Below are 24,555 nucleotides of genomic sequence, written 5' to 3'. Positions count from 1 at the left end.
AAATAGTTAAGAGATTTTATTCTAATAGCTGTAATTACAGTGCTTGTTTGTCGAAATGAAAACTGAAAACAAGTATACAAAACAGTTGATTACTAATTGTGTATTGAAAGCAGTAAGAGGTTCCACGACACCAAATAAACCAGTTCTGAGGTTTTCCCCAAGATAAAGTTTAACAGCTCCAGCTTCTTCAGTGTTTATCAAAATACAAAAGAAAAAAGTAGAGGTTATCATTTTTCGATGGCAAATCTGACCCTTGCAGGCTGAGGGAGTGAAAGCACACGTAGACAGGGGCTCCGAGGGGCTGGGGCTCAAGGATGACCACCCGCGCTCCTGCTGGTGAGACCCCAGAGAGCCCGGAGCAGGCAAGCAAGGGGACTGCAGGGCTCCCGCTCAAACCAGAGCGTTCCAACCAAAGTGCCCATGCTGACCCAAGAAAAGGCTGGGGTTCCTCCAAGGGGTCTGAGAGCGGTGGCTGCAGCCTCCAGCCCATCTCCTGGGCAGCCACGTAAGCACAGATACAAGCACAAACGCTATGGGGTGTGGGATGACCCAAGACAGAGCAAATCACAGGGACCCTATTGTGACCATGCAGAATGGATCATAGCTGGTTCTGCCCCGTTTCACGTTCCCAACGGGAAACAGACCACTGGTGGACTGGACTCAGGCCATTACTGCAGAACCTACACTAGGCACATTTCTCCCTTCTGTGTGTTCAAGTGTTCTCCTTATCTTGTATTTGTAACTATTTTAAAAAATGCACTGAGTTTGGATTAAAAACCAACCACCAAAATGGATCTCAACACAGATGTAAAGCCCAGAAGAGGAACATCGGGCTTTTCTGACACAGCGACTCCTGGATGGCCCGTGTGCCTAAAATCCCTTCTCAGTACTAAACAGTGGGTTGATTCTCTTTTTACAATAAAAAAAGCTGAGTAATATTGCATAGGAGTACCAGAAACTGCCTCATTGGAAACAAAAACTATTTACATTAAATAAAAACCCAGTTGCAGGCTGCGTCTGCACATTTACAGCATGGTGAAGCACACTGTGACCGACCATGGAGACAGCTTCTGGCACTCACACCACAGGGGCACGTTTGCCACATGAGAGTAAAGCGAGGGTAGAAGGAGGGAGTGTGAGGGGAGGAGAGAGTACAGCTCACTTCTGGTTCCGGAGCTGATTGGACAGCCAGTCCAGTCCCTCATAGAGCCCGTCCCCGCTGGTGGCACAGGTGGCCTGAATGTACCAGTTCCTGTGGCGCAGAGAGTGCAGACCCAGCTTGTCCGTGATCTCAGCTGCATTCATGGCATTGGGGAGGTCCTAGGGGGGAGGGTAGCAAAGCGGGCGTGGGTCAAGGGGACTGCATGGAACCCTCTCCACCTGACCTGTGACCCCCGTCAGACCTCCATCGCTGAGAGGCTGGCTGCCTAACATGCACCCACCACCAGCACACAGGGTGGCTCAGTCATGCGTACCTGTTTGTTAGCAAACACGAGCAGAACGGCGTCCCTGAGCTCGTCTTCTGCCAGCATCCTCATAAGCTCCTCTCGGGCCTCATTCACACGCTCTCTGTCATTGCTGTCGACCACAAAGATGAGACCTGCATAGGGAACAGTAAGCATTAGTGCAGGCACCCGGGACACCCCCAACCTCTCCCAAAGGCCACAGCCCCCCTCTTGAGGGGTTGTAATGGGGTGGCCCACCCTCACCTTGTGTGTTCTGGAAGTAGTGGCGCCACAGAGGCCGGATCTTGTCCTGGCCGCCCACGTCCCACACAGTGAAGCTGATGTTCTTGTATTCCACGGTTTCCACGTTGAAGCCTGGAGGAGACCCAGTGTGAGGCTCTCCCCAGGGCTACCACTACCCCCTAGCCTCCCGAGGCCCAGCCTCCTCACCTATAGTGGGAATGGTGGTCACGATTTCACCCAGCTTCAGTTTGTACAGGATGGTGGTCTTTCCCGCAGCATCTAGGCCCACCATGAGAATGCGCATTTCTTTTTTGCCAAAAAGGCCCTTGAAGAGGTTTGCAAAGATATTCCCCATGCTGTAGACTGGTGGGAGCAACACTGGCCAGAGAAACCTGCAGATACAAGGAGTCCTTGTGTCTCTTTCTGTGCTGCCCAGGGCCAGCAAAGCAGGAGCAGCTCAGAGACAGACAGATGGACATCCTATCTCTCCTGAAAACTCACAAGGCATAAGCTGATGAAATTCTGGTTCCTATCCAAAAGAAAAAAGAGTCCTGCCTGCCTGCCTCTTGAGCCCTGAAATCACCCTTAGAAGGGAGAGAATGGGAATCTTAGAACAGGGCTGACCGGATTTTGAAGCAGCTGCTGCCATTATCTCAGGAAGTGATGCCCAAGGCCTCAGGGTAACTTACCTCTAAGTCCTACAACCTGCCACTGTGGGGTGCAATGTCCAACATGCGTGGAGAGGTGTGGCTTTCAAATGAATGCTAGATTCTCCATAATCTAATACAGAGCTTTTCAAGGGGCCAGAAATAACCACTCCAAGGCCCTACCATGTCTCCCAACTGCTCCAAGTCTCAATGAAAAACAGTCCAATGTTAAGGCAACTAACACACGAGAAGCTAGGAGGGCCCATGGCAGAGACCAAAAGCCAACCTTTCCCAACACGCTGAGAGCTTAGCACACCCTGCAGGCAGGACCGGTGGAGTGAGAACACCTGGGCTCTAGGGCAGCACACCAGAGCATTCAGTCTAAGGGTGAGCCCACAGCAATGACCCTGGGGAGCCTGTCAGGGGACACTTTCCCAAGAGCTGTGGTCAGTGCTGTCCCAGAGAGGAGAAGGCCTGTGTGGTGCAGCAACATGCTTGTATGAGAACACACGTGCTGTGTTTGGGCTCCTGCCAGGCTCTCCTCACTCAGCAGCGCAGAAGCACTAGGATACCACTGAGCTGGCTGGACCCAAGGTCAGAGACCAGGCCCAGACACTCAGACCTGTAGGAAGGGACATGTGACCGCAGCTGTGGGAGAGTGAGGCTCACGGAGGACGGGATCTCCTGTCCCAAAAGGCGCCCAAGGCACCAGAGCTGCCCAGGCCTGGCCTCTCCATGCTCAGTACTCTCCTCCTTCAACTGTTTTATTTCCAAACAAGGCCTTAGGAAAAAAACGGTCACTTTCTCAAATGCTTAGGAATCTGGACTTAAAAAAAAAAAAAATTAATTAATTAATGGCTGAGGTGGGTCTTTGTGGCTGTGTGCGGGCTTCTCACTGCGGTGGCTTCTCTTGTTGCAGAGCACGGGCTCTAGGCACGTGGGCTTCAGTAGTTGTGGCGCACAGGCTTAGCTGCTCCGCGGCATGTGGGATCTTCCTGGACCAGGGCTCGAACCCATGTCCCCTGCATTGGCAGGCGGATTCTTAACCACTGCGCCACCAGGGAAGCCAGAAATCTGGACTTTTGGCACTTAAGGTGAAGCCAAGCTGTGGCGAGCTGGGCAGCCTTCAACTGGGAAGAATTCTGTGTGAGTGTTGACAGAAAACCAAATGAACCACAGAGAACTTGTTCCAAGCAGGCAGGAGCTGCTTGCACCTGACCTCTGAGAGGGTGTTGGTGGAAGCCACTGTCAAGGCTTGGAAGGAGCCTTGCTCTGCATACCTGACCCCCCTAGAAGTAACAATGAGCTCCCCAGTCTTTGGACTTTGGATGGACACTGCTGCGGTCAGAGGCCAGACCCATGAAGGACACAGATATGGGCCTGCCACAGGCACGCCCCACTGCACCCCACCTGGGGGGCGGTGCCCCAGATCCCCACCATTCCTTATCACCTCTGATGACAGGCTCAGGTGGAGTCGCCAGGCCTCCACTGCAAGTTACTTTCTGCCTTAGTCATCAGTGAGTATTGAGTGACTAAGTCCATGTCCTGCTCCTCATCCAACTTCCACCTTCTAGTTTTAGCACTCTGACATTTCCTGGCTGAATTATTGCCATGAGGACTGTCAAATGGTGATTTTCTATTGAGTCATTCCTTCCAGCTATTAGTTAGTTAGCATTCTACTGCAAGGACCCACTTCTCCATATACTGATATAGTGTGAACTTGTGCATTCCTAGTTTACTCAGTAGGTCAGAATCACCACCCCACTGTGACTTAGATGCTCCAGTGGTCCTAGAGGTGTCCAGTGGAGGCCCTTCCAGCAGGCTTCAGTGCACTTTCAACACTTTTTAATTCTTTTTGGTTTTGAATAATATTACCTAGTTATAAAATCAAAATTTAAAAATATCTTTACTATATTTCCTTTTCTGCAGACAGCCATTTTTCCTAAATATAAACGATGATAAATTATGGAAGACAGAATAAACTGAACACACACATTTATCTCAGCTTACTCCTGAAATCGTTACCAATAAAGAAATAAGTGATGACTGACTCAAAAGAGAAACGTGGGGGGAGGTGGAAAGAGGTGACAGAAGACAGCAAATTTTGGTGAGGTCTGACCCTGACCGAGTACTCATCCTCAGCTCCGCAGGAGAGCCAAGGGACCTTTTTGGAGCAACTGAACCAGGGGCCCTGACTCCGCTATCCAGGCAGAGGAGGGCATGGGGTGCGCTGTACTGGAAACAGACAGATACGGCAAAATCAACAGGGAGGCACACTGCCCTGCAGACCCTCACATGTAACCCAGAGGCCTCAAAGCAAGGACCTATGGATTCTTGCACCTGGAGGCCCTCAAACAGCCATGCCCCTATCTCCCTTTAAGAAGCCCCCAATGCAAGTGACTGAAACAAAGAATTTGGAGAGAAGACAGAAGACATTTAAAAAGAAAAAAACAATAAAAAACAAACAAAATCCCCAACCCACACACAGCCTTGGCATCAACATGGTGGGGACCTGGTGCCCACAAAACAAGAACAGGGCATTAGGACACAGAGAACAGCAAACCTCACAACCAAAGTGAAAAAAATCCACACACATACACACACACAAGATTTAAAAAAGAGGAAACTGGGACTTCCCTGGTGGTCCAGTGGCTAGAGCCCTGAGCTTCCAATGCAGGGGGCCCGGGTTCGATCCCTGATCAGGGAACTGGGTCCTGCGTGCAGCAACTAAGACCCAACGCAGCCAAATAAATAAATATTAAAAAAAAAAAAAAAAAAAAAAGGCAGGGGGAAACGAGGAGCAATTTAAAAGACCAACATCTACCTTGCGTATGGTGATGACGTTTTAGACACAACACCAAAGACATGATCCCATGAAAGAAATATCTGATAAACTGAACTTCATTAAAATGACAAACTTCTGCTCAGTGAAAGACAAAACCAGACTGGGAGACTATATCTGCAAGAGATACATCTGATAAAGGATTGTCATCCAAAATATACAAAGACCACTTATAACTCAACAATAACAAATTTAAATTTAATTTTAAAATTTAAAAAATGGGCCAAAGATCTTAATGAAAACCTCATTAAAGATTTACAGAAGGCAAGTAAGCAATGAAAAGATGCTCATCATATGTCCTCAGAGAAATGCAACTTAAAACAATGAGCTATTACTGCACACCTATTAGAATGACCAAAAGCCAAAATCCAGAACACACGCTGGCAATGGCAAGAATGTGGAGCAACAGGAACTCTCCTTCATTACCTGAGGGAATGCAAAATGGTACAGCTATTCGGCAGTTTGGAGGTTTCTTACAAAACATACTCTGAACATATAATTCAGCAATCATGCTCCCAAAGGAGCTGAAAACTAACATCCACACAGACACCTGCACACTGATGTTTACAGAAGTTTTATTCATTCCAAAAAGTTTTATTCATTCCAAATTTTGCCACAATTTGGAAGCAACCATGATGTCTTTCAGTAGGTGAATGGATAAGCCTTGGTACATCCAAACAGTATAATATTATTCAACACTAAAAAGAAAGGCACTATCAAGACATGAAAAGACATGGAGGAGCATACATGTGCATTACTAAGTGAAAGAAGCCAATCTAAGAACACTACACACCTATGATTGCAACTATGTGACATTCTGGAAAAGGCAAAGCTGTGGAGACAGTAAAAAGATCCTTTCAGTGGTTGTGAGGGGTTAGGTGGAAGGGAGGGATGAATAGGTGGAGCACAAAGGATTTTTAGGACAGTGAAACTATTCTGTGTGAAACTGCGATGGTAGATACGTGTCATGATGCATTTCTCCAAACCTACAGAACACACAATATCAAGAGTGAACCCTAAGGTAAACTATGGGCTCTGGATGATGATGTATCAATGTAGGTTCATCAACTGTAACAAATGCACCACTCTAGTGGGGGATATAGTAAGGAGGCTATGTAGGTATTGGAAATCTCCACGCCTTTCCCTCAATTAAGTGGTGAACCTCAAACTGTTCCCCCAAAAGAGAGACATAACCAGCACTTTCAGTCTGTAATTCTGTATCAGCCAAAGGGCAGAACAGAGCTCAGAAATGCAAGGCTTCACACATGCCTTCTTCTCCAGGTTGCCACAGGCAGGGGGAGCCCCCAAGGTGATGGAGGGAGACACAGAGGCAGGCCTGAACAGCAGCCAGCCCGGGCTGCAGCAGGAAGGAGGAGAATTCCAGGAAAAGAGGAACAGTTACCTATGTGGTTTAAACGTGGGGTTTGGCAATTCTAGGGGAATTGGGAAAAACTAATGACAGGTACACAGAAAAAAACCCAAGGATGAAAATGCAAAGAAATCATTTAAGATTTCCTGAGGGAAACCATAAGCCAGTCACCACTTGACTCAGCAGTGAGCAATATTTACTCAGTCACGATACTTTGACTGTCATTGCTGGGTATTGGAAAGCTGAGGCCAGAACTTGTGGTCTCAAGGGCCAACCCTCACCGTCCAAAGCTGACACACTGAGAAACAGTATTAGCACACTATTTAGTACAGTGGGGCATGAAAGGGGCTATCCCTGGGAGGCAGGATGGAAGACTGCTGTTTATACTTGTTTTAGTGTTACGTTCCTACAAATTGACACAAAAGCCTGGGCACTAAGGGGTGAAAAGGTTATGTGTACTCTCCCAACTCCCACATGGGACTGATGGAACATTCCAGGTAACTGGGCCCAGCAGCAGGCCCACACCCGCATGTCAGCCTCAAAATGCAGTCAGTCACAGCCATGGCAGTCCAAGAGCCTCCTCCTCCTGTCACGCCCTTTTCACCACCCTCCCCTCCCCACCCCAGCGTGTCTGCCCACTCACCCCTGGCCTGCCTTGGCCGTGCAGTCTGCTGAGCCCTGATCATCAGTGTGGTCCCTGCCTTCCACACACAGTTTTTTAACTTACTCAAGTCCTGAAGCCCTAAAGGGGAAGTGGGCCATATATTTGGTGGCTGAACCTGGATGGGGATGAGCACAAACTCTAGGATTTAAGACGCTACAACACACAGCACTTGGTCTCTCCCACTATACAAGCATCTATCTATACCCGCCCTGCACCTGGTCCAGGGACCCTGGCAGCTCCTGACCTAACACAGTATCACAATGGAAAGGTTCAACAGTGACCACAAGAGAGGCCTCTCCACACAGGTTCTAACTTGTAGGATGCCCAGCCTAGGCCTATTTCACCCTTTCCTCCACCAGGATCCCTAGCACTAAGGTCAAAACCTGTTTTTCAGGTTCATGGTAATGATCGTGAGTATTTGTAAGCAGTGAAGACGCTGATTTTCTTAAAAGAGCACTTCCCTGCACCTACCTGAGTTTGCATCTTCGAGTTGGCTCATAAGAAGATGCAACAACAGCACGTCTCTTTCCTGAGACAGAAAGCTCTGAGCGGACACAGCCCCTTAAGAATGGTTTTTTCCTTTTTCTGGTTAGGACCAGAAACAATGATAGGGTGGCAGTTCAACATTATAGCAAAGAACAAGACACAACTGGCTGCCTACACTCCTGCATGCAAAGACCTACTAGGCTACAGGCCAAGGCCAACAAAAGGCCTCCCTGGGAAAGCCAGTGCAGGGAGGAAAAAACGTAGCGTGAGTTTACACCCATTCCACTCCAGTAAATGAATCCAGAGTGACTGGTTTAGCTGCTGAAGAGAAATATATGTACCCACGACCTCTACCTGTGCCTGCTGCATCTCCTAACAAGCCTCAGAGGATTCAGGATAAGCAAGGGACAGCCCTCCCCTACAGAGCTGTGCAGCTTACTTCTGCAGAAGGAAAGTTTGTCACATTTTCTGAAACTGTTAGAGCTGGTTTACTTAACAAAATCTCTGTATCCATATCAAGATGACCCAAACTGTTGGGAATCAGTAGGAAGAATAAACCACTAACCTAGAGCATGTCTTGGGAAACAAAAATGTGACCCAGGGAGGCAAAAAACAAGGGTTTGGATTCTATTCTGTGCTTCAGATGTGATGGGCTGTTCTGGTCCCTCTGTAAATGAGAGATCACACGGATGAATCCCCTATTCAAATGAACAGCTAGGTGACATCAGAACTTTTTTCTTTTTGCTCTTTTTAAAAAAACTGAAGTTTATTAGGTGTAAATTACATATAGTAAAATGTACAGCTCAACAGTTCATAATGTCAGTTTTAATATCTAATTTGAGAGAAATTAACAAAGTGAAGATCTTCCTGAGGAACTGATATACATTATAAAACATTTTCTTTAAGGGTTCCATTCATTCTTCAAGCAGTCAAATATGTGCTTAGATTATCAACCACTCAAAAGCCTAATTCATCCCTGACATGTAGGATTTAATTTTAAGGGGTGGGGGTCCTCTACTTTCATAGGCAATATGATCACATAATATAATCTGCTACAAACTGTTTTTTGTACATCAACTTGTAGCTCCACCCCATCAGCTAAATAAAGCCTTAAGTCATTACTCTATTAGTCCAACATTCCATTTCTGTAGCTCTAACATTTTTCTGCAATTGAGTAGAGCGTTACATGTTGTCACTTTTTCATAAAAATTATCGTAAGAAGAATACTGGACGTGCCAATACTAGTGATAGGCAGATACACCTCACAGGCCTAACACAATTGTGATGAAGATAAGAATCAACAACACGCTCAGAAGGAAGAATATTCAGCCTGAGACACTCAAAGGATGTAATTAAGTTGACTGAACTTTTTTTTTCCTTTCAGTTTTATTCAGATACAACTGACATACTGTATTATTTTCAGGTGTACAAAATAATGACTTGGTATGTGAATATATTGTGAAATGATCACCACAAAAAGTCTAGTTAACTCCCATCACCTCACACAGTCACCCTTTTTTTCCTTGTGATGAGAACTTTTAAGATTTCCTCTCTAGCAACTTTCAAATATAAATACAGTACGGTAAACTACAGTCACCATACTGTACCTCATATTACAGGATTTATTTATCTTATGACCGGAAGTTTGTACCTTTTGACCACCTCCACCCATTTCATCTACCCTGATTCCCAACTTTCAATACAAAGAAGAAGAATAAATGAAAGAACATGCAAAAACATTCTAGAACTGTATAGTTCAGGTCTGCTTCTAAAGATGAAGTCCAATGAGAGACTGTTTTTTGTTTTTCACAACAAAACTTTTAGGATGTTTTGCAGGAATCAATTAGGCACTAGACCTGGCCTCTATGCAGCAGTCCCGTTCCCAACACCCCACCCCCCCAGAGGAGGATGAGTGCCAGAAATCCAGAGGCTAGTACACTAACCCTGGTCTCCAGATGCCCTGCAAGTTGCCTCCCAAAGCTGAAGGAAGGGGTTTCCGGTCAGGTCTGATTCTTAGGAGGAGCAACCAGTGAAATTCAATTTAGGTCCCTCTTGGCCAGCTTAAGATTCAAGGTGAAATCCTTAAAATGACAACAAGAAATGAGTTTCATTCATGAACGTAGCTCTTGGTCTATACTAACATGAATATCCAAGAGTCACTGTCCATTGTCTAATGGAACAAGCATACCAACCACAAGGCAAGCGTGGAAACAGTGTAACTGCAATTAATCCTACTTAACCAATAACTACAAAATCCAAAGCATTTAACTGATGAATAGATTTATTTATGTTTTGCAATTCTCCCTTATTCATAGTCTTAAAGTTTTACTTACTATTTTTTAACATAACTGTTCTCAAAGCCCATTACCAAAGATACTTACACTGACGTGAAATCTACAGATGGGAGCAAATAACCAGAGGGTCTACCCCAAATGAAAACAATATCTATGTAGGACCTCTGAACACAAATGTCACATGGCCTCCAACTGGAGTGAAACAAAGAGTGGATGATACCCACAAGTTGAGGCCTCACTCGGATGCTACATCAGGAGCATCTCTCACAGTTCTGTGCATTCGTCCTGGTGGCAGACGCTGGCTGCTCCTTGGTATTTTCTTCTCCCAGATTTGTCCCTGGGCTCGAGGCCTTCCAGAGTAAACCTACATTCCTGGCCCCCTGTAGCTATGCAGGACCATCTGAGTATGCTAGCCCATGGGATGGGGCAACAGTGATGGAATGGCTTCCTGGTCCTGCAGACCTGGTGGTGGGCGCCTGGGCCCCCCACTGTGGTGGGTGGGGCCAGTGCCATGGACCCTAATGAGCACTTCTACTCCAGAAGTCAGGGCATATATACCCTCCATCTGACTCTAAACACACTTAAGTCTAAAGAAATTGTTACTGGAAAAAGAAATTAAAAGACTGAAAAAACAAAACCAAAAACAAATTTGCATCAACCTCACAACATTAAAATGTACAACAAATTAAACTGAAAATGGAGGAAACAAAGCAATTTATGACTAAAATGCAAAGCAGGATTAGAGAAACTACAGGCAACTCTAAACCACCCAGATACCCTGAAAAGTGTCGTACCACCAACTCCTTACTAATTCTGCACATCGGTGGTCCTTTGGAAATCAATTAGAATTGTATTTCAACCCATCCCAGTGGCAAACAGAGAACCATTGGTTTGGAACTCCTCAGCAAGTCACTCAGGCCCACATTCTGACCTTGGCTGTGCTCCCTGTCCCGTCTCCATACTGATTTTCTATGCCATGCCCACCGAGCCCTTCACTCAACCTCTGAAGCCAAGTTCAGATGCCGCCTTCCACCGGGAAGAGTCCTTTCCTTTTTATTGTTCTCAGCATACCCTCGACACACTGTGGGGCTAACAGTCACCACACTCATGTAAGGAGTAGTTGTGTGATGAGCACAGCCCTGGGTACACATAAGCTCAACAGTACTCAATGAATCCAACTGACAGATGGTGAAACAGAAGTGGAACAGCGACTGTGCTCATCCTTCCAACCTCACCTCAATGGTAAATTAGTTCTTAGAGACTCTGGGCCAAGCAATGTCAAAGACTGATCCACAGTTACACTATAGCCCTCAGTGCAGCTAAAAGCTTCAACATGAGCGTGGACACACACACACACACACTCACACAGCTCCAGCTGCTGAAGTCTCAGTCCCCGTGATCCTGACAGAAAGGGCAGGCACACCTGTCAAATAACACAGTCCTACGTTTCAGTTCCAGTAGTGAGAACAAGGAAGAGAAGGCAATTCAGGATTCTGATTTCTGTTGTGAAGTATATCACATTAATTTGTTTTTGTCACTCTACTTCTTTAATTATATGATCACCACAAACATGCTAAAGCCCCTATGGTTTCTGTTCTGGTGCCTTCTCAAGGAGGCCACCTGCACCCATGGTGCAGACATAGGACCCTCTCCTGGCACGAGGGTGGGGCTCTGGAGAAGCCAGTGTTGCTCAGACCCCTTTCCACACCCTTGAAGAAAAAGGGAACTGCAACCAACCATGAGCTGTCAGAGTGCCCAGTTCTTCCTCCTCAAACTTCTCAGAGTGGCAGGCGGCCCCCTGAGGCTTTTTCAGCACAAGGGGACTTTGTGATTAAAATGATTAAACCAATCTCCAAAACTTGATTTTTGCCTGCAGAGAACTTTCATTTTGAAAACAAAATGTAAAAAAAAACTACAGCCCCACCTCTTTTTCTGAGTGATGGGCTTCCCAGAGGACAAAGAATAGCAAAGTGCAGCAGTGGTTGAGAGCCTCTGTTAGATCCCCCTACCTCTGAAGCAAGCCCCCTGCCAGATCTGCCCTCCTGAGACCCTTGTTAGGAGCACCCAGAGGTGCACCAGCTCAGAGCACTCAGGGTAACCTCTGCCTCACTCTCCAAGCAGCTGGTCTTGCCTGGGAGGCCAATGTCCTTGTGGGAACTTCTCGTGTTTGGCCTGAACAGCCACAGCAACCTCTCAATAGGCCTCTTCTCACCTCTGCTCACATTTCAAACCCTGGGCAGCCCTGGACTCAGGGGAATTTCATTCATATACCTGCTCCTGCCATCCTCTGCCTAAAACCTCCCAGCAGTCCCCATCACCCCCCTCAGGTGACCAGCAGTCCCATCGCACTCAGTGTCTTGCACTTTCACTCCCTAGTACTGCCCCTATCCAGCCACTCACTCCCAGAGGAATGCAGTCCCCTACATGGGACCCCAGGTGAAGCTTCCTCTCACCTCCAGACTTCTCTCCTACTACCCCCTTAACACATGGGTCTCCCATCAAAATCTAATCCTCAAATATAAAGGACCCACTCTTTCCCACTTTAACCCTCTGCAACTTCCTCCCAGTTCTTCAGACCCAAACCCCGGAGACACTCACAATTCCTCTCTCTGTCCCTCTCATCCCCAAATCTGTTTACTTTACTGGCAAGTCCCATCACCTCTCCCTTTGAAAGGTGCTTCCCCATCACTATCCACATGGTCCCGGCCACCTCATCTCTCCTCTGGCATTCCCAAAGCTTGTAGCTTCCACTCCGCAAGGTGTTCTCAATGCCAGCAAGAGGGGCCTGTTAGGAAAGGTCAGACTAAGTCAGGTTCCTTAAGAAGATCAGAGCCGACACCCCCATGGCATTTCGCAGCACCCCTGCAATCCAGAGAGGAAGCTAGCAGACAATACAACCAACATACACACCAGACTGCAAAAAACCCATGTTGCCCCAACTAAAATGTAACAGGGAAATGAAAGATGGTGTCATATAATATAAAACATGACCTTCAGTATTGGTCATGACTACACTATAAGTTCAAGGGAGGTAGTCAGAGAACCACCAAATGAAGACTGCCACAAATACACCAGCATCTCAGATACTGAGGGCCTGCTGTGTCCATGAAATGTCCCCCCACCCCCACCCCAGAAACAGAGAACAACTCTTGGTAAAGTTCTGTAAACAACAAAATACAATCACCCTTAATTTACAAGGTAGTTTCTTTCCTGGAAAATTCAGAACATCTACTAAAACCAAACACACACACACACACACACACGTTGACTCTGTACATAAACAGAATTAGGTTTAAGATATAAACAGATTTTTCACCTACATGAAAGTCATGCAGAATGCATTCTTGCTGCTAAACATGCTAAATATCAGTATTGCCTCCCACCATTGAGAGAGCCCAAAATCCTCCCACAAGTTCCCAAAATACCCTTTCTGTGGGGCTACCCCTCCAAGGACCACTGGTACACACCAGCAGGCTCCTCTCCCCTCCTGTGCTCCTGGCAGGTCTCCAAAACCACTAAGTGCACTCCCACCTAAGGGCCTTTGCACTTACTGTTCCCCTGCCTGGGAGAAGCTTCTTGTTTCTCCCAAAGACCCACAGGACCCCCACTCCCTTATACCTCTACTCAAATGGCACCTCCTCCCCTATCCTCCTGATAGGTCTGACTCAGTGCCCACTCCTGACTCAGTGCCCACTCCTTTTACTGTGTCCTGTTGGCCTGCTTTTCCATTCCATTCACTGTCATGGCCCTGCGTCTCCACCCAGCCTTATACTCTGCCAGTGAGGCCTCCTCTGCCCAGAGCTCACCCACCTTCCTCCACCCATCTCTCTATCTCCACCTGTCTTTCTCTACTGGCCACCTCCCTGGGCACCCAAGAGATTCACTGTCAAGAAGGAGAAAAGAATCACAAAAGAACATTTATCAGGGCCTTAAGTCTGAAAAAGTAGAAAGATTAATCATACACATATGCTTTTCTGAAAAATTAGTTTGTCAGGAAAAAAAAAAAAAACCCTATCAACTCAATGATGAATTTCACACTGGTTTAAAAGTATACATGAGTGTGGTGGAATCTGAACATTCCTTTGACATTCCAGTGAGGAGGAAATCTGGGCTGTAGCGACACAGTTAACTACTCAGGGCAAACACGTCCATCTCAGCAAAGTTCAATACCACAGGAGAGGTGTGTACACAATCTGCTTCCTAAACCTGCTCTCAGATACCTGCAACTAGTGACTAAAAATATATTTTCAGTGATCTCCCCAGGAATCTGCAAGATCTCATATCACTTTGACAAAAGAGAAATGCTAAAAGCTATAATTATTTTAAGCAAAGTTACATCACCAAAATTGACAAAAGATACAGTATTTTAAATATAAATTAATAGATTCAATCAGCTAGGAACTGCACGCTCATCTACAGATAATAGAATACTTCACAGGAAAACACACTCTTAACAGCAATTTTTAAAGACATCCTTTATTCTGAAACCTGTGATCAAAACACTGGCACATCTAACTTTGCCTTCGTTCCTACTCTTCACATATGAGTCTAGACAGAATCTTGAAATTGTTTTCTTGGCCATTTGTCCCTAAGTCAGACTGATAGGATACTTAAAAACTTCACGTTAAAAATTTCCAGGACCTCAGAGACCTAGTACTATTAAGCTTTCTGTTTAGCTCCCACATACATCACTGCAAAAATAATTTGATGTACAATACAAACTAAAAGATGCTGGCTATTTTACATATGACTTGCTCTTTGGAGACAAACTCTTCTAGCTTGCTAGCATCCCTCTGAGGAGCAAAACTTACTAAATTCTGATTAAACATTAATTAATGTTTCTAAAATATACTGTACATCTCTAACTTCTGAAAATGTGCATGGATCATAACTGGGGCTTCTGTTAATTTATGCTGTATACTAACAGTCACCCCTGTAGCCTCAGGTGTGTAAAAATGTTTGCCTCCTAAAGAGAATCGCTCCCGATTGCTATGTGTGTAAAATCTGCCTGTCTTGTATGCTTTTTTCTGTCTCTTCTTTTTCAGTGAGTGATAAGTCTCACTCTTCCCTTTCTATGTGCTGATGCCAGGCTGCCAAGCTCTTGTCTCCAATGTATGCAAAACCCAGGAAACATGGGTTTGTTAGGAATATGGAGGTTAGTCCCTGCAACAGATAGCTTCACCATTTCCTCCCACTCATATAAGGAAGCTTGGGTGAAAGAACTGGGTGAGGGCCTAACAGATTCTCCTAGGAATAAGGAGCTTTGATGTTTTTGTGTTAAATTCTGCCACATTTTTTCTAGCTAATCAGGCCATCTGATCCATCTGAGAATGTTGAACTACCTTCCAGAATAGTGATAGAGCTGTATAGCTATAACAGATGCTATATTTTAAAGACTTTATAACAATCACAAGAGGATAAGAACCTAAGGATGAAGTAACCCCCTCACCCTGGCTCACACTCTGAAATTAACCCCACCCCCATTCTTTCACACTCACAGATTCCCAAGCCCTCCTTTACCTGCCAGTAGGAAGTGTTACACCCAACCCACTATTAGGTCAAAAACGTTTCCAAAAGACCACTTCAGATGGTGCTGGGAGGACATCTCTAACACCATCCACACCAATGATGAGCAGACAGACAACAAAAGAGGTAAGTTCTTATTTAATGTTAAGATCCCAACTGAAAGGAATTTTTCATGTTTCTTTCCCAACCACCTCTGACAGATGTACATTTTATTTCCTTCATTCTCCTAATCCTACAAAGGTTGGAAGGTCAAAGGGGAGAATCTCTATGGGACAATGTGTACAGAGACCAGTCATAAATGCTATGGCAAGCACAGGCTAGCTGGCTCTGAACACCAGCTCAGTAAGTGATCACAACCCTCAGGAAGGCTGCAGAAATGCTTGGTGAGCCTGAACTGTGATCAAGAGCAGATTTAAATTCATATATCTCAAGGCAACACTGAATTTGAAGAATCTGAAGGAAACTGATTTAACTCTCTCAAACCACGTTAATATACTATTTATGAACTTGCACAAAGGTTCTTCCCCTATGTTAGATTTATTCCTACAGCCATTCGACCCTGGAGATCACCTCAGTGGCTGATGGTCCATACTGAATTCTACTAAAGTAAACAGAAAAGTCCAGGTGTACCTTCCTGTAGTTTCAACCCCGTCTGATCTTTGGTAGAGGTGGCTTAGCAGGTTTGAACGCCCTTTTCACATTGTGCAAGAGGCAAAGCAAATAGCTAAACCACATGATTTAAAAACCAGAACTGTGAGAAGCAGAGAACCAGTTTTTGCTTTCTACTAACTTTCTTACAATGAGCAGACAGCATGTGAGTCAGCTATTATCCAAACCAACTATTGTAAATCTTTCTGAAGTAGCAATTTTGAATACCTGTATCTGAAGTTAACCCTCACGGGAAACAGCAGGTTTCTAATGCCCAAGTGACAAGGATTTGTTTCAACAGGACATGCCCAGTGAAGAGGCACACTACGTTCTACCAGTTAACTAGAGAAAACCTTTATGGCACACTCTAACAAAGTGGCCGGATTTGTGGTAAACACATACACACTCAATTCCTCATAATTTTGGACCCAGCTAACAACACCATGCATTCAAAGTTCTTCCAGTTTTGGCTACTCTTGACAGTTTCTGAAAACTCCAAGGACGCCACACACAGCATGCGCCATGGCATCTCACACTCCTTCAGACACACACACACTGCCAGCAATGCAGGAGCAACCATGCAAACAGCCAGCAGAAAAAAACGCTGACCACTAGTTCTGAAACAAGAACTAGAGCTGACTACTCCAACACCAACTACATCAGCTACAACTACGTCAACTACACAGCTCTCAACAGTGACTTCCGGGGCCACCCCAAATCGTCTGAATTGCCTGTCTCCTGCCAATGATTTCTTGTGCATTTTTGCTTGATTCATTTAAAACAGCAACTTGGTGTTTTGAGGAGCTCAGAAGTGCTCAGTTGATTAGCTAGTATTTTAAGGACTTACTAGTAAGTAAGTTAGTAATTAATTAAGTAAGTTAGTAATTAATTGCGAAGCCTTATTAACAAAGCTACCGTTTTACCTCCCGTAACCACTTGGACTGGGCAATAAGAAAGCTTTAGGACGTTCTGCTAGGGAGGCCGCCTCAACCCTGGACAGGTCGTTCCAAAGGTAGGTTAAAGATTCACCAGCTCGGAAGTGTGTTCCAATCCATGCCAAAGGCACCCAGGAAGCAATCTTGGGGTTGCAGCAAGCTTGGATAAAGGGGCCCTACAGTGCCGCCAGCGCGTCCATCGGGGGCTTCCTTGGGCCGCAGGCACTCCCACTCAGACCCCAGCTCCACAGCACCCGCCCAGGAACCCGGACTCCGAACCCCGCCCCGCCTCGCCGGCTCCGTGCTCGGAACAGACAGGAATTGGGCTCAAACCCTGGCCATCGTGTGACCTTGGCCGCGTCCCGGGCTGCGGGCCTCAGTTTCCTGGTCCTCGCGACCCCGAGGCAGGAGGCCTCGCAGGCGGAGCAGGAAGCGAGACTTCCTGGAGAGCCCGCGTTGCGGGCCGGACTTCCGGGCGTCCGCCCCGGCGATTCTGGGGGGCTTGGGGAGAGGGTTGCGCGACCGACCCCCTCCCCGGCCTCGACTCGGCTCCCGACCCAGCTCGGCCCCTACTCGACACCCATCCCAGCCTAGACCCCTGGCCCAGCACACAGCACCCACCCTGCCCTGCCCCGCCTCGGTCCCAGGCCCGGCCTCAAACCCCCAGACCGGCCCAGCCTCTCCTCAGCCCCCGGCCTCTATTCGACCCTGGCCCCTGCCGGGCCTCGGCTCCCCGCCTCTACCCACCTCACTTCGGCTCCCCGCCTCGACCCACGGCCCGGCCTCACCTCGCCCCTCGCCCGGCCCGGCCTCACCTTGGACCTGTCTCGGCTCTCACCGCCCCGGCCCAGCCTCACGCCGGGCCTCAACTCAGCCCCCGCCCCCGCCTCGGCCCGGGCCCAGCCTCACCCTCGGCGGCCGCGGCGCAGCTGCTGCTCGGAGGCAGGCGTTGGTTTCGCTCCCACAAGATGGCGGCTCTGACGGCGGCCACGTCAGTGCCTGCTGCCGCGGGGGACGCTGGGGAACGGGGCGGTCCCGCCCGCAGTCCCACCCACTCCCCCGCTGCGGCGTGCACACGCAGACTCCGGGCGGGCGGTGGGGACGAGTCCGCGGACAAGCGCGGGGCTCAGGGACGACGCCTCTCTCACCGCTGCGCTTGCGCGCACCCCTCCTTCCCCCCGCCCCCAGCCCCCCTCTCCCTCAGCCCCGGCAGAGTCCGCCTGCGTCTGCGCGCGCCTCCTCAGTGGTCGGCCGTGGAGGGAGCTCTCGCGTCCGTTTCGCAGATGCATTGGTTGAGTCCCGTGTGGGCCCTGCGGTCCCGGGGCGGCGGTGCCCAGGTGCCAGCTCCCCTCCTCAGCCTCAGCCCGGGTGACTGCAGTGACCCACGCAGCCCCGTGCGCGCCCGAGGAGCCGACCTGAAGAAGCAAGACCCAAGATCAAATAAAGCTGGCGTCTAGTAGCACGGACGGAGCAGGGAGCCAAGCTTGGCAGGGAACAGCGCTCCCCCGAGGTAGCCACCGAGGCGGGTTCCAGGTGACAGACGGGGGAGCCCTCTCCTCTGGGACGCCTCCCTGAGCTGATCAGAAGGGAGAGGGGGCCTGTCGTGGTCCCTCTCCACGTTCTCCCGGCTGGGGGCCTGACTGTGGCCTCCCGCCAACCCCCAGTCCCGCACCATCCCTCCACCCCTGTGCTACCTGAACTCTCTCCCCCACTATCGTCCTGCTGCTGTGAAGGGTCCCCAAATCAAGAGTCATTGGTGAGATTGCTGGGGGCCTCTTCCCCCAGTGCCTGCATGTTGTGGAGGGCGCAAAGCAGGCCATCACCTGGGTCTTGGCCCAGGGGCCTGCCTGGCAGAGAAAAGCCTTGAGGTGTTGTGCAGTATGCCGGCAGGCTCCTGTCATTTCTCTGCCCCTCCTCACCCACCCACTCCTCTTGGGCAGGGCCTCCTTACTGGGCTGGGGTGGCTAGGGCCTCACCAGCCCTCCCCAGGGCTGCCTAGCCACCGCCCCCCCCCAGGCAGCCCTCCTGCCCCAAACTCTGATGACCTCTTCTCCTGAGAGGCTGAGGGCCCTAGGCCCTGTGAGCCAGACCCTGCCAGTCCCCTGTCTCGAGACCCAGCTTCCCCCAGACCTCACTATCTACGGAAGAACTAGCCTGTGCTCTGCACCTCAGCTGCTGCCCCCCCAATGCTGTAAACACATCACAATGCTCACTCAAAGTGCCCTCAGGGGTTTATATCTCCAGAGAGGGGCACAGAACCTTCTGGTGATGCTGGCTCTCTACCCCTAGAGAACTGACCCACAGCTGGACGTCTGCAAACGATTATTGTGTCCTCAGAGCTTCCTTTAAAAACAAAAAACCAGGGGCTTCCCTGGTGGCGCAGTGGTTGAGAATCTGCCTGCCAATGCAGGGGACACGGGTTCGAGCCCTGGTCTGGGAAGATCCCACATGCCACAGAGCAGCTAGGCCCGTGAGCCACAGTTACTGAGCCTGCTCGTCTGGAGCCAGGTCGCGATAGTGAGAGGCCCGCACACCGCGATGAAGAGAGGCCCCCGCTTGCCGCGACTAGAGAAAGCCCTCGCACAGAAACGAAGATCCAACACAGCCAAGAATGAATAAATAAATAAATAAATAAATGTACGATTCAATTAAAAAAAACAAAAAATATAGACAGGAAGGAGCATGTGAAAGATACATGCACAGTTTAAAAAATAAGATGGATTCCTGTGTAATCCCCAGGTTACCAAATTTACCTTCCTCCTGATTCTGTTCTCCTGGTTTGGTGCCCCCCCCCCCTCCCTTGGGAAAAGGAGGCATCTTCAGGCCAGACAGGTATGGGAGGCCCAGGGTGGGCACCTCAGGGGAAGGATCCCTGCCCGTGGCAGGAGACCTGTTAGAGAGCCAGGAGTTGTCAGGCAGTTGCCTAGGGAAAGTGAGGCCCCAGTGCCCACCAGCACCTCCCTGCCCCCTTCCCTAGAGTCCAAGCGATGGCAACACGGGATGGACAGAACAGGGTGCCTACCCAGCTTTGGCCAGGAGGGGGCGAGGTGAGCTGGCTAGAGGGCTTGCCAGCATCCATGGCCACCTCCATTGTCAGGCTCAAAGCCCCCAGCCCAGATCCTCACCTTCAGCTTGACCCACGCCAGGGACCTGGCTGGGGTCTGGCGTCAAGTTCCTCCCCTCGGGGGGGTCCCTGAGTCCAAAGACAAGGTCAGACACAGGGATGCTGAATCAGAAGGCCCCCTGGGGAAGGTGGCTAGAGGGACAGAAGTACCAGCAAGAGCAAAGGGGCAGAGGCAGGAGAGAGAGGGAATAGGAAATGCCAAGACCCCAGGCCTGGCAGTTACCTCATGCAGCTTCTGTGTGTGGCACCTGTGAGGTGGACAGCATTTGCGCCAGGTTATTGGCAGTCAGAGAGGTTGCAAGCCCACCCAAGGTCACACAGCTGGGATTGAGCCCCTGGAACTCGGACCCCAGCATGCCTGTTGCCAGCACCTTCACTATTCCTCTGGCCCTACCCTGCCTCTGGAGACATTGGAACTTCAGTACATCTGCAGGCTGCAACATTATCTTGGACTCCTCCAGTGATGGGGAGCTCACTACTTATGAAGGCACTCAAAGACCAGGACCTAATTGCAGAACTTTATCCTCTTAAAGAGTTCCCTGGATGGGGGTGGGGTGGGGATGGGAGTTCTCTGCCTACTTGCACTCCTCTACCTGCTCCTGGCTCTGTTGGGCTGGCCTCTATAGAATTCCTGAGCCCAGAGGGGACCCTGAGATAGGTTTCTGTCCAGATAGAGGTGGGGTGTGGAGAGGGCCGCACCCTTTCCTCTGCTCAGCTCAGATCCCTTCTTCTCTAGGCGCACTCTCGAAGCCCACCCTCCTACATGACCCTCCTGGTGCAGGTGCAGGGATTATCACAGCTATTCTGATGGTGTGGGTCCCAGGAGGGAACTTACACACCCTCCATGCCCATTTTCTTGCAGCTCTGCCCCTTGTCCTGGGCCTGGGCTGGAGTCTGGGGGTAGCCAAGTCATGTGGTAAGCCTGTGGTTGGCAGAGGGGTGGGCTCACCCAGAGCCACACAGCGGTCAAGGGGCAGTGTGAGGAACCCCATAGCCCAGTTCCACACATGTGAGAGGGCTGGCTCTGGGGTCTCTCTCACCTTCGGACCCTTTGAGCATACCTGCTCCTGCCTCAGTTTCCCCATCTCATGCAGGCCCCTCCCTTCCCTGCATCCTCACTATGGCCCCCTCACTCTGGCCCAGCTCACAGGGACAGGCCAGGACCATTCCCCACCCAGGGCCTTTCTCCCTTTGCCTGGGGCACTGTCTGAGAATGAGCAGTTCCTGCACGCTCACCTCAGCTCTCCTGGGCACCATGGTCCTCCCTGGAAGGCCAGCTCCACTGGGCAAGGATGTTTCTCACCTGGTTCTCGTCCTCACTCCATGCCTGGGCAGACAACAGGTGAGGTGCGTACAGGGAGCCCCGCTCAGTGAGCCTTGCACAGGGATGCCAAAAAGCACATATTTGTTTTTAGGACCCTCTGACTAACATTTAGCTTCTCCTCCCATTTTGAATATAGGTGACATTCCCAAACAGCAGTATGTGCTGGACCTATGACGTCAGCAACAGAAACCTCAAGACATTTTCATGTCGTGTCATAGATGTTGCAGGAACCATGAAATCTTGTTTCTGTTCCCTGCTCAACTGAAATTACAGAGATTGTCAGCCTGCAGCCAGCCTTTTCATCTCTGGTGCTGGTGACAATGCTGCATATCGTGCCCCATTCTGCACAACGCTTCATTTCCATGTCTTCTGGCTTTATGGAGGTGAACGCAGTTAGAAGGACATACTGGAGGTGTGTGGTCTGGAAAGTTCTAACCACACTTAGTACGTCTTGGAAGCCATCACCCTTGTCAAGGTAATGGAAACCTGTTGCCCCTGAAGTCACATGCCACAAAAGTCTTAAAGCTTTTGATAACTGGATCTGTTTCTTTTGTGATGGTGCATCATTTATTTTAGGCAGTAATAAAACCTTGTTCTGAGAAGGAGCCCATGGGCTTCACCAGCCTGCTAGGGGGTCCCTGGTTGCCTACATAGCCTCCCTGCTCTAACCTCTGGATGAGGTCAGTAAGGGTGGGAGAGAGGCCCCATTTGGGGATATGTAAGACAGGCTGCAGCGCAGGGGGCCAGCAGAGATGTCTGAGCTGGAATTTGAGGGGCAGGAGGAGCCCCAGTGACTCGGGCTTTCCCTGGTGGTTCCTGCAGTGTGGCCAGGGAGGGGCTGGAGGCCAGGAAGTCAGCAGGAGGAGGTCACCAGGACCAGGCTGACCAGGGTGTGGAGCCACAGCACCCAGCAAGGTGGTGGGTAGGGGAGGGAGGAAGGGTGGGGCCCTCATGGGTCTGGGGGTGGGGAGACACAGATTGTGAGGGGGCAGGCAACACTAGTCTCCACCTGGACCAAGCTGTTCTCTTGGGACTCACCTCCAGGTTTGAGGGGGCTGGTGTCTGTGCCTCTCTCTGGGGGCCCTTCTCCCCTTTCAACCCCCGGACAGAGGACAGCAGGAGGGAGGGACCCCACCTGGCCTGGGAGGCATCTAATGAATTCAGGGTTCCAAAAACCCTGGGAAAGGGAAAAGGTGGTCCCCGCCCATTCTGCGGTCTGGTGACAAGTTCCACAAGTTCCACAAACCTTAGTGGCTTAAAATGACAGTCCTTATATATGCCATCTTCTTGGGGGTTAGGACCTAGTGGCATCTTGGCGACATGTACTGGCATGAAGTCTTGCGTCAGGTGCAGCCAGACAGCGGCAGTGCCTGGGTTTACACCACAGGCGTTGCAGGGGGTTAGAATTGCGTCCCCCAAAATCACATCCATCCAGAATCTCCGAATGGGATCTTGTCTGGAAATGGTATCTTTGCGGTTGTAATTAGTTGAGAATCTTGAGATGAGATGACCCTGGATTAGGGCGGGCCCTGAATCCAATGACAAGTGTCTTTATAAGGAGATTTGAGACACAGACAAGGGGAGATGGCCACGTGACAACAGAGGCAGAGATTAGGGTGATGCAACCATAAGCCAAGAGTTGCCTGGGGCATCAGGAGCTGGAAGAAGCAGGAAGGATCTGCCCCTAGAGTCTCTAGAGGGTGCACACTCTACCTACACATTGATCTCAGAGTTCTGGCCTCCAAACCTGGGCGAGAATAAATTTCTGTTTTTAGCCACCACGTTTGTGGAAATTTGTCATGGCCTCCCCAGGGCCTCATGTGGGCTGGTTCCTGGGGCTGAAAGGATGGGGGCCCCTTGGACACCCCTCTTTCCTTTCACCTAGCCTGCCCAGCTGGGTATGTGTCCCCCACTGGGCATGTGTCCCCTGCTGTGACCGCCGCACCTTGAAGTGGTTCTGGGTCTTGGGGTCAGACCAGTCCCTTCCCAGGTGCCCCCTGTCCTGCAGCCCCCAGCAGGACTAGGGGAAGGACTGGAGGCAGTCTGTGCTGATACTGAAAGACACTCCCTCACCCTGCTTCCTTCACTCATCGCTCCCAAAGCCCCGTGTCTGGAGGAAGCCAGGTGTGGAGAATGTCAGCCCTGTAGCTGCAGCTATTGCAAAACTGCCCTGAAGAAAGATGGGCAGCTGTGGGGGCGGACTCATGTGCCTGCCTGCCACCGCCTCCCCCAGCCAGCTCCAGGCCCGGGCCCAGGTGTGGATCACCCTCAGAAGAAGGAGTCAGGATTCACAGAATCTCTCAAGGACTCACGAGCATCTTGCTTGCCATCCCACTGAGCAAGGCGAGGGAGCCTGGACAACAAGCAGATTGGGGTCTGGGTTATGGAGGGCTCAGGCACCCTGGTTCCTGGCACCTAGCAAGCGGCCCTGCTCAGAAGCTGCATATGGTCCCTGTGCCCCTGAGTGACGCTGAAAGCCCCCCATGTCCACGGCCTTCTGCCATCTGGCCCCCTCTCATTCTAATTTGCAGGTATCAGGCAGCTCAGCTGTGCCCAGGGTCCTGTCCCGGGGCCTTCGCACTGACTGCTCCCTTCCAGGTGAGCTCGCTCCCTCCTTCCTTCCTCCTTCCGAGGAAGGAGGTGCTCCTCTGTACCCCCTCTCCATTTGAAGCAGCCCTCCCTGCTTCTCTCAGCCCTTCACTCCACTCTCCTCCATTGCACACAAACATAGTTAATACATTTGTTTCATTGTTTTTGTCTATCCTCCACCACCCAGCAGGGCCTTTGCAGTGGACACACCATAGATGCTCAAAGATGGGAAGGAGAGCAGGGGGGCAGCCAGCAGGGGACAGTGACTTAGAGAGGAGCTGCCTGATCTTGGGCGACACAGACTGGATAAGAGGTCACAGGCTCTGCAGGCGACATGCTGTGTCCTGCCTGGCCAAGGGCAGGCAGTGCTCACTCTTGCCATCTGAGGTGTGCCATCGTCCTTTGGAGCAGGACTGGAG

The 24,555-nt window shown here is 49.9% G+C and overlaps 2 protein-coding genes across 6 annotated transcripts; one reads left to right on the top strand and one right to left on the bottom strand.

The window, feature by feature from the left end:
- Positions 1-18,135, bottom strand: ARF1 (ADP ribosylation factor 1). Of its 3 annotated transcripts, none has more exons than XM_036846423.1 (5): positions 9,640-9,765; positions 1,896-2,080; positions 1,710-1,820; positions 1,476-1,600; positions 1-1,320 (listed from the first exon to the last, which is right to left on the bottom strand). In XM_036846423.1, the coding sequence occupies exons 2-5, from the start codon at positions 2,041-2,043 to the stop codon at positions 1,159-1,161; spliced, it is 546 nt and encodes a 181-aa protein (XP_036702318.1). In that variant the 5' UTR covers positions 2,044-2,080; positions 9,640-9,765; the 3' UTR covers positions 1-1,158. The 3 variants fall into 3 exon arrangements, with proteins under 3 accessions (XP_036702318.1, XP_036702316.1, XP_036702317.1); XM_036846421.1 differs by lacking the exon at positions 9,640-9,765 and adding an exon at positions 18,009-18,135 and having other exon boundaries at positions 2-1,320; XM_036846422.1 differs by lacking the exon at positions 9,640-9,765 and adding an exon at positions 17,915-18,050 and having other exon boundaries at positions 2-1,320.
- LOC118892162 lies at positions 15,490-24,145 on the top strand. Of its 3 annotated transcripts, XM_036846420.1 has the most exons (3): positions 19,893-21,570; positions 21,684-22,022; positions 24,079-24,145. In XM_036846420.1, the coding sequence occupies exons 1-2, from the start codon at positions 20,767-20,769 to the stop codon at positions 21,810-21,812; spliced, it is 933 nt and encodes a 310-aa protein (XP_036702315.1). In that variant the 5' UTR covers positions 19,893-20,766; the 3' UTR covers positions 21,813-22,022; positions 24,079-24,145. The 3 variants fall into 3 exon arrangements, 1 of the variants encoding a protein (XP_036702315.1); XR_005019246.1 differs by lacking the exons at positions 19,893-21,570; positions 24,079-24,145 and adding an exon at positions 15,490-17,176 and having other exon boundaries at positions 21,684-21,999; XR_005019247.1 differs by lacking the exon at positions 24,079-24,145 and having other exon boundaries at positions 19,893-21,565; positions 21,684-21,999.
- Positions 24,146-24,555: the final 410 nt, after the last annotated feature.

The sequence above is a fragment of the Balaenoptera musculus genome, chromosome 3 (assembly GCF_009873245.2).
Source record: "Balaenoptera musculus isolate JJ_BM4_2016_0621 chromosome 3, mBalMus1.pri.v3, whole genome shotgun sequence".
Taxonomy (NCBI): Eukaryota; Metazoa; Chordata; class Mammalia; order Artiodactyla; family Balaenopteridae; genus Balaenoptera; species Balaenoptera musculus.
The sequence above is the reverse complement of the archived record's forward strand: the minus strand, read 5'-3'. Positions and strand labels throughout refer to the sequence as shown.

Bases quoted from the DNA above. Each gene is read 5' to 3' on its own strand.
- ARF1 (XM_036846421.1), bottom strand. From the start codon at position 2,043: ATGGGGAATATCTTTGCAAACCTCTTCAAGGGCCTTTTTGGCAAAAAA. The intron at 1,601-1,709 runs GTGAGGGTGGGC...TTCCCTATGCAG, and splicing joins CTACTTCCAGAACACACAAG to GTCTCATCTTTGTGGTCGAC. The intron at 1,321-1,475 runs GTACGCATGACT...CCTCCCCCCTAG, and splicing joins TCGTGTTTGCTAACAAACAG to GACCTCCCCAATGCCATGAA.
- LOC118892162 (XM_036846420.1), top strand. From the start codon at position 20,767: ATGGGGGTGGGGTGGGGATGGGAGTTCTCTGCCTACTTGCACTCCTCT. The intron at 21,571-21,683 runs GTGCGTACAGGG...TTTTGAATATAG, and splicing joins CTGGGCAGACAACAGGTGAG to GTGACATTCCCAAACAGCAG.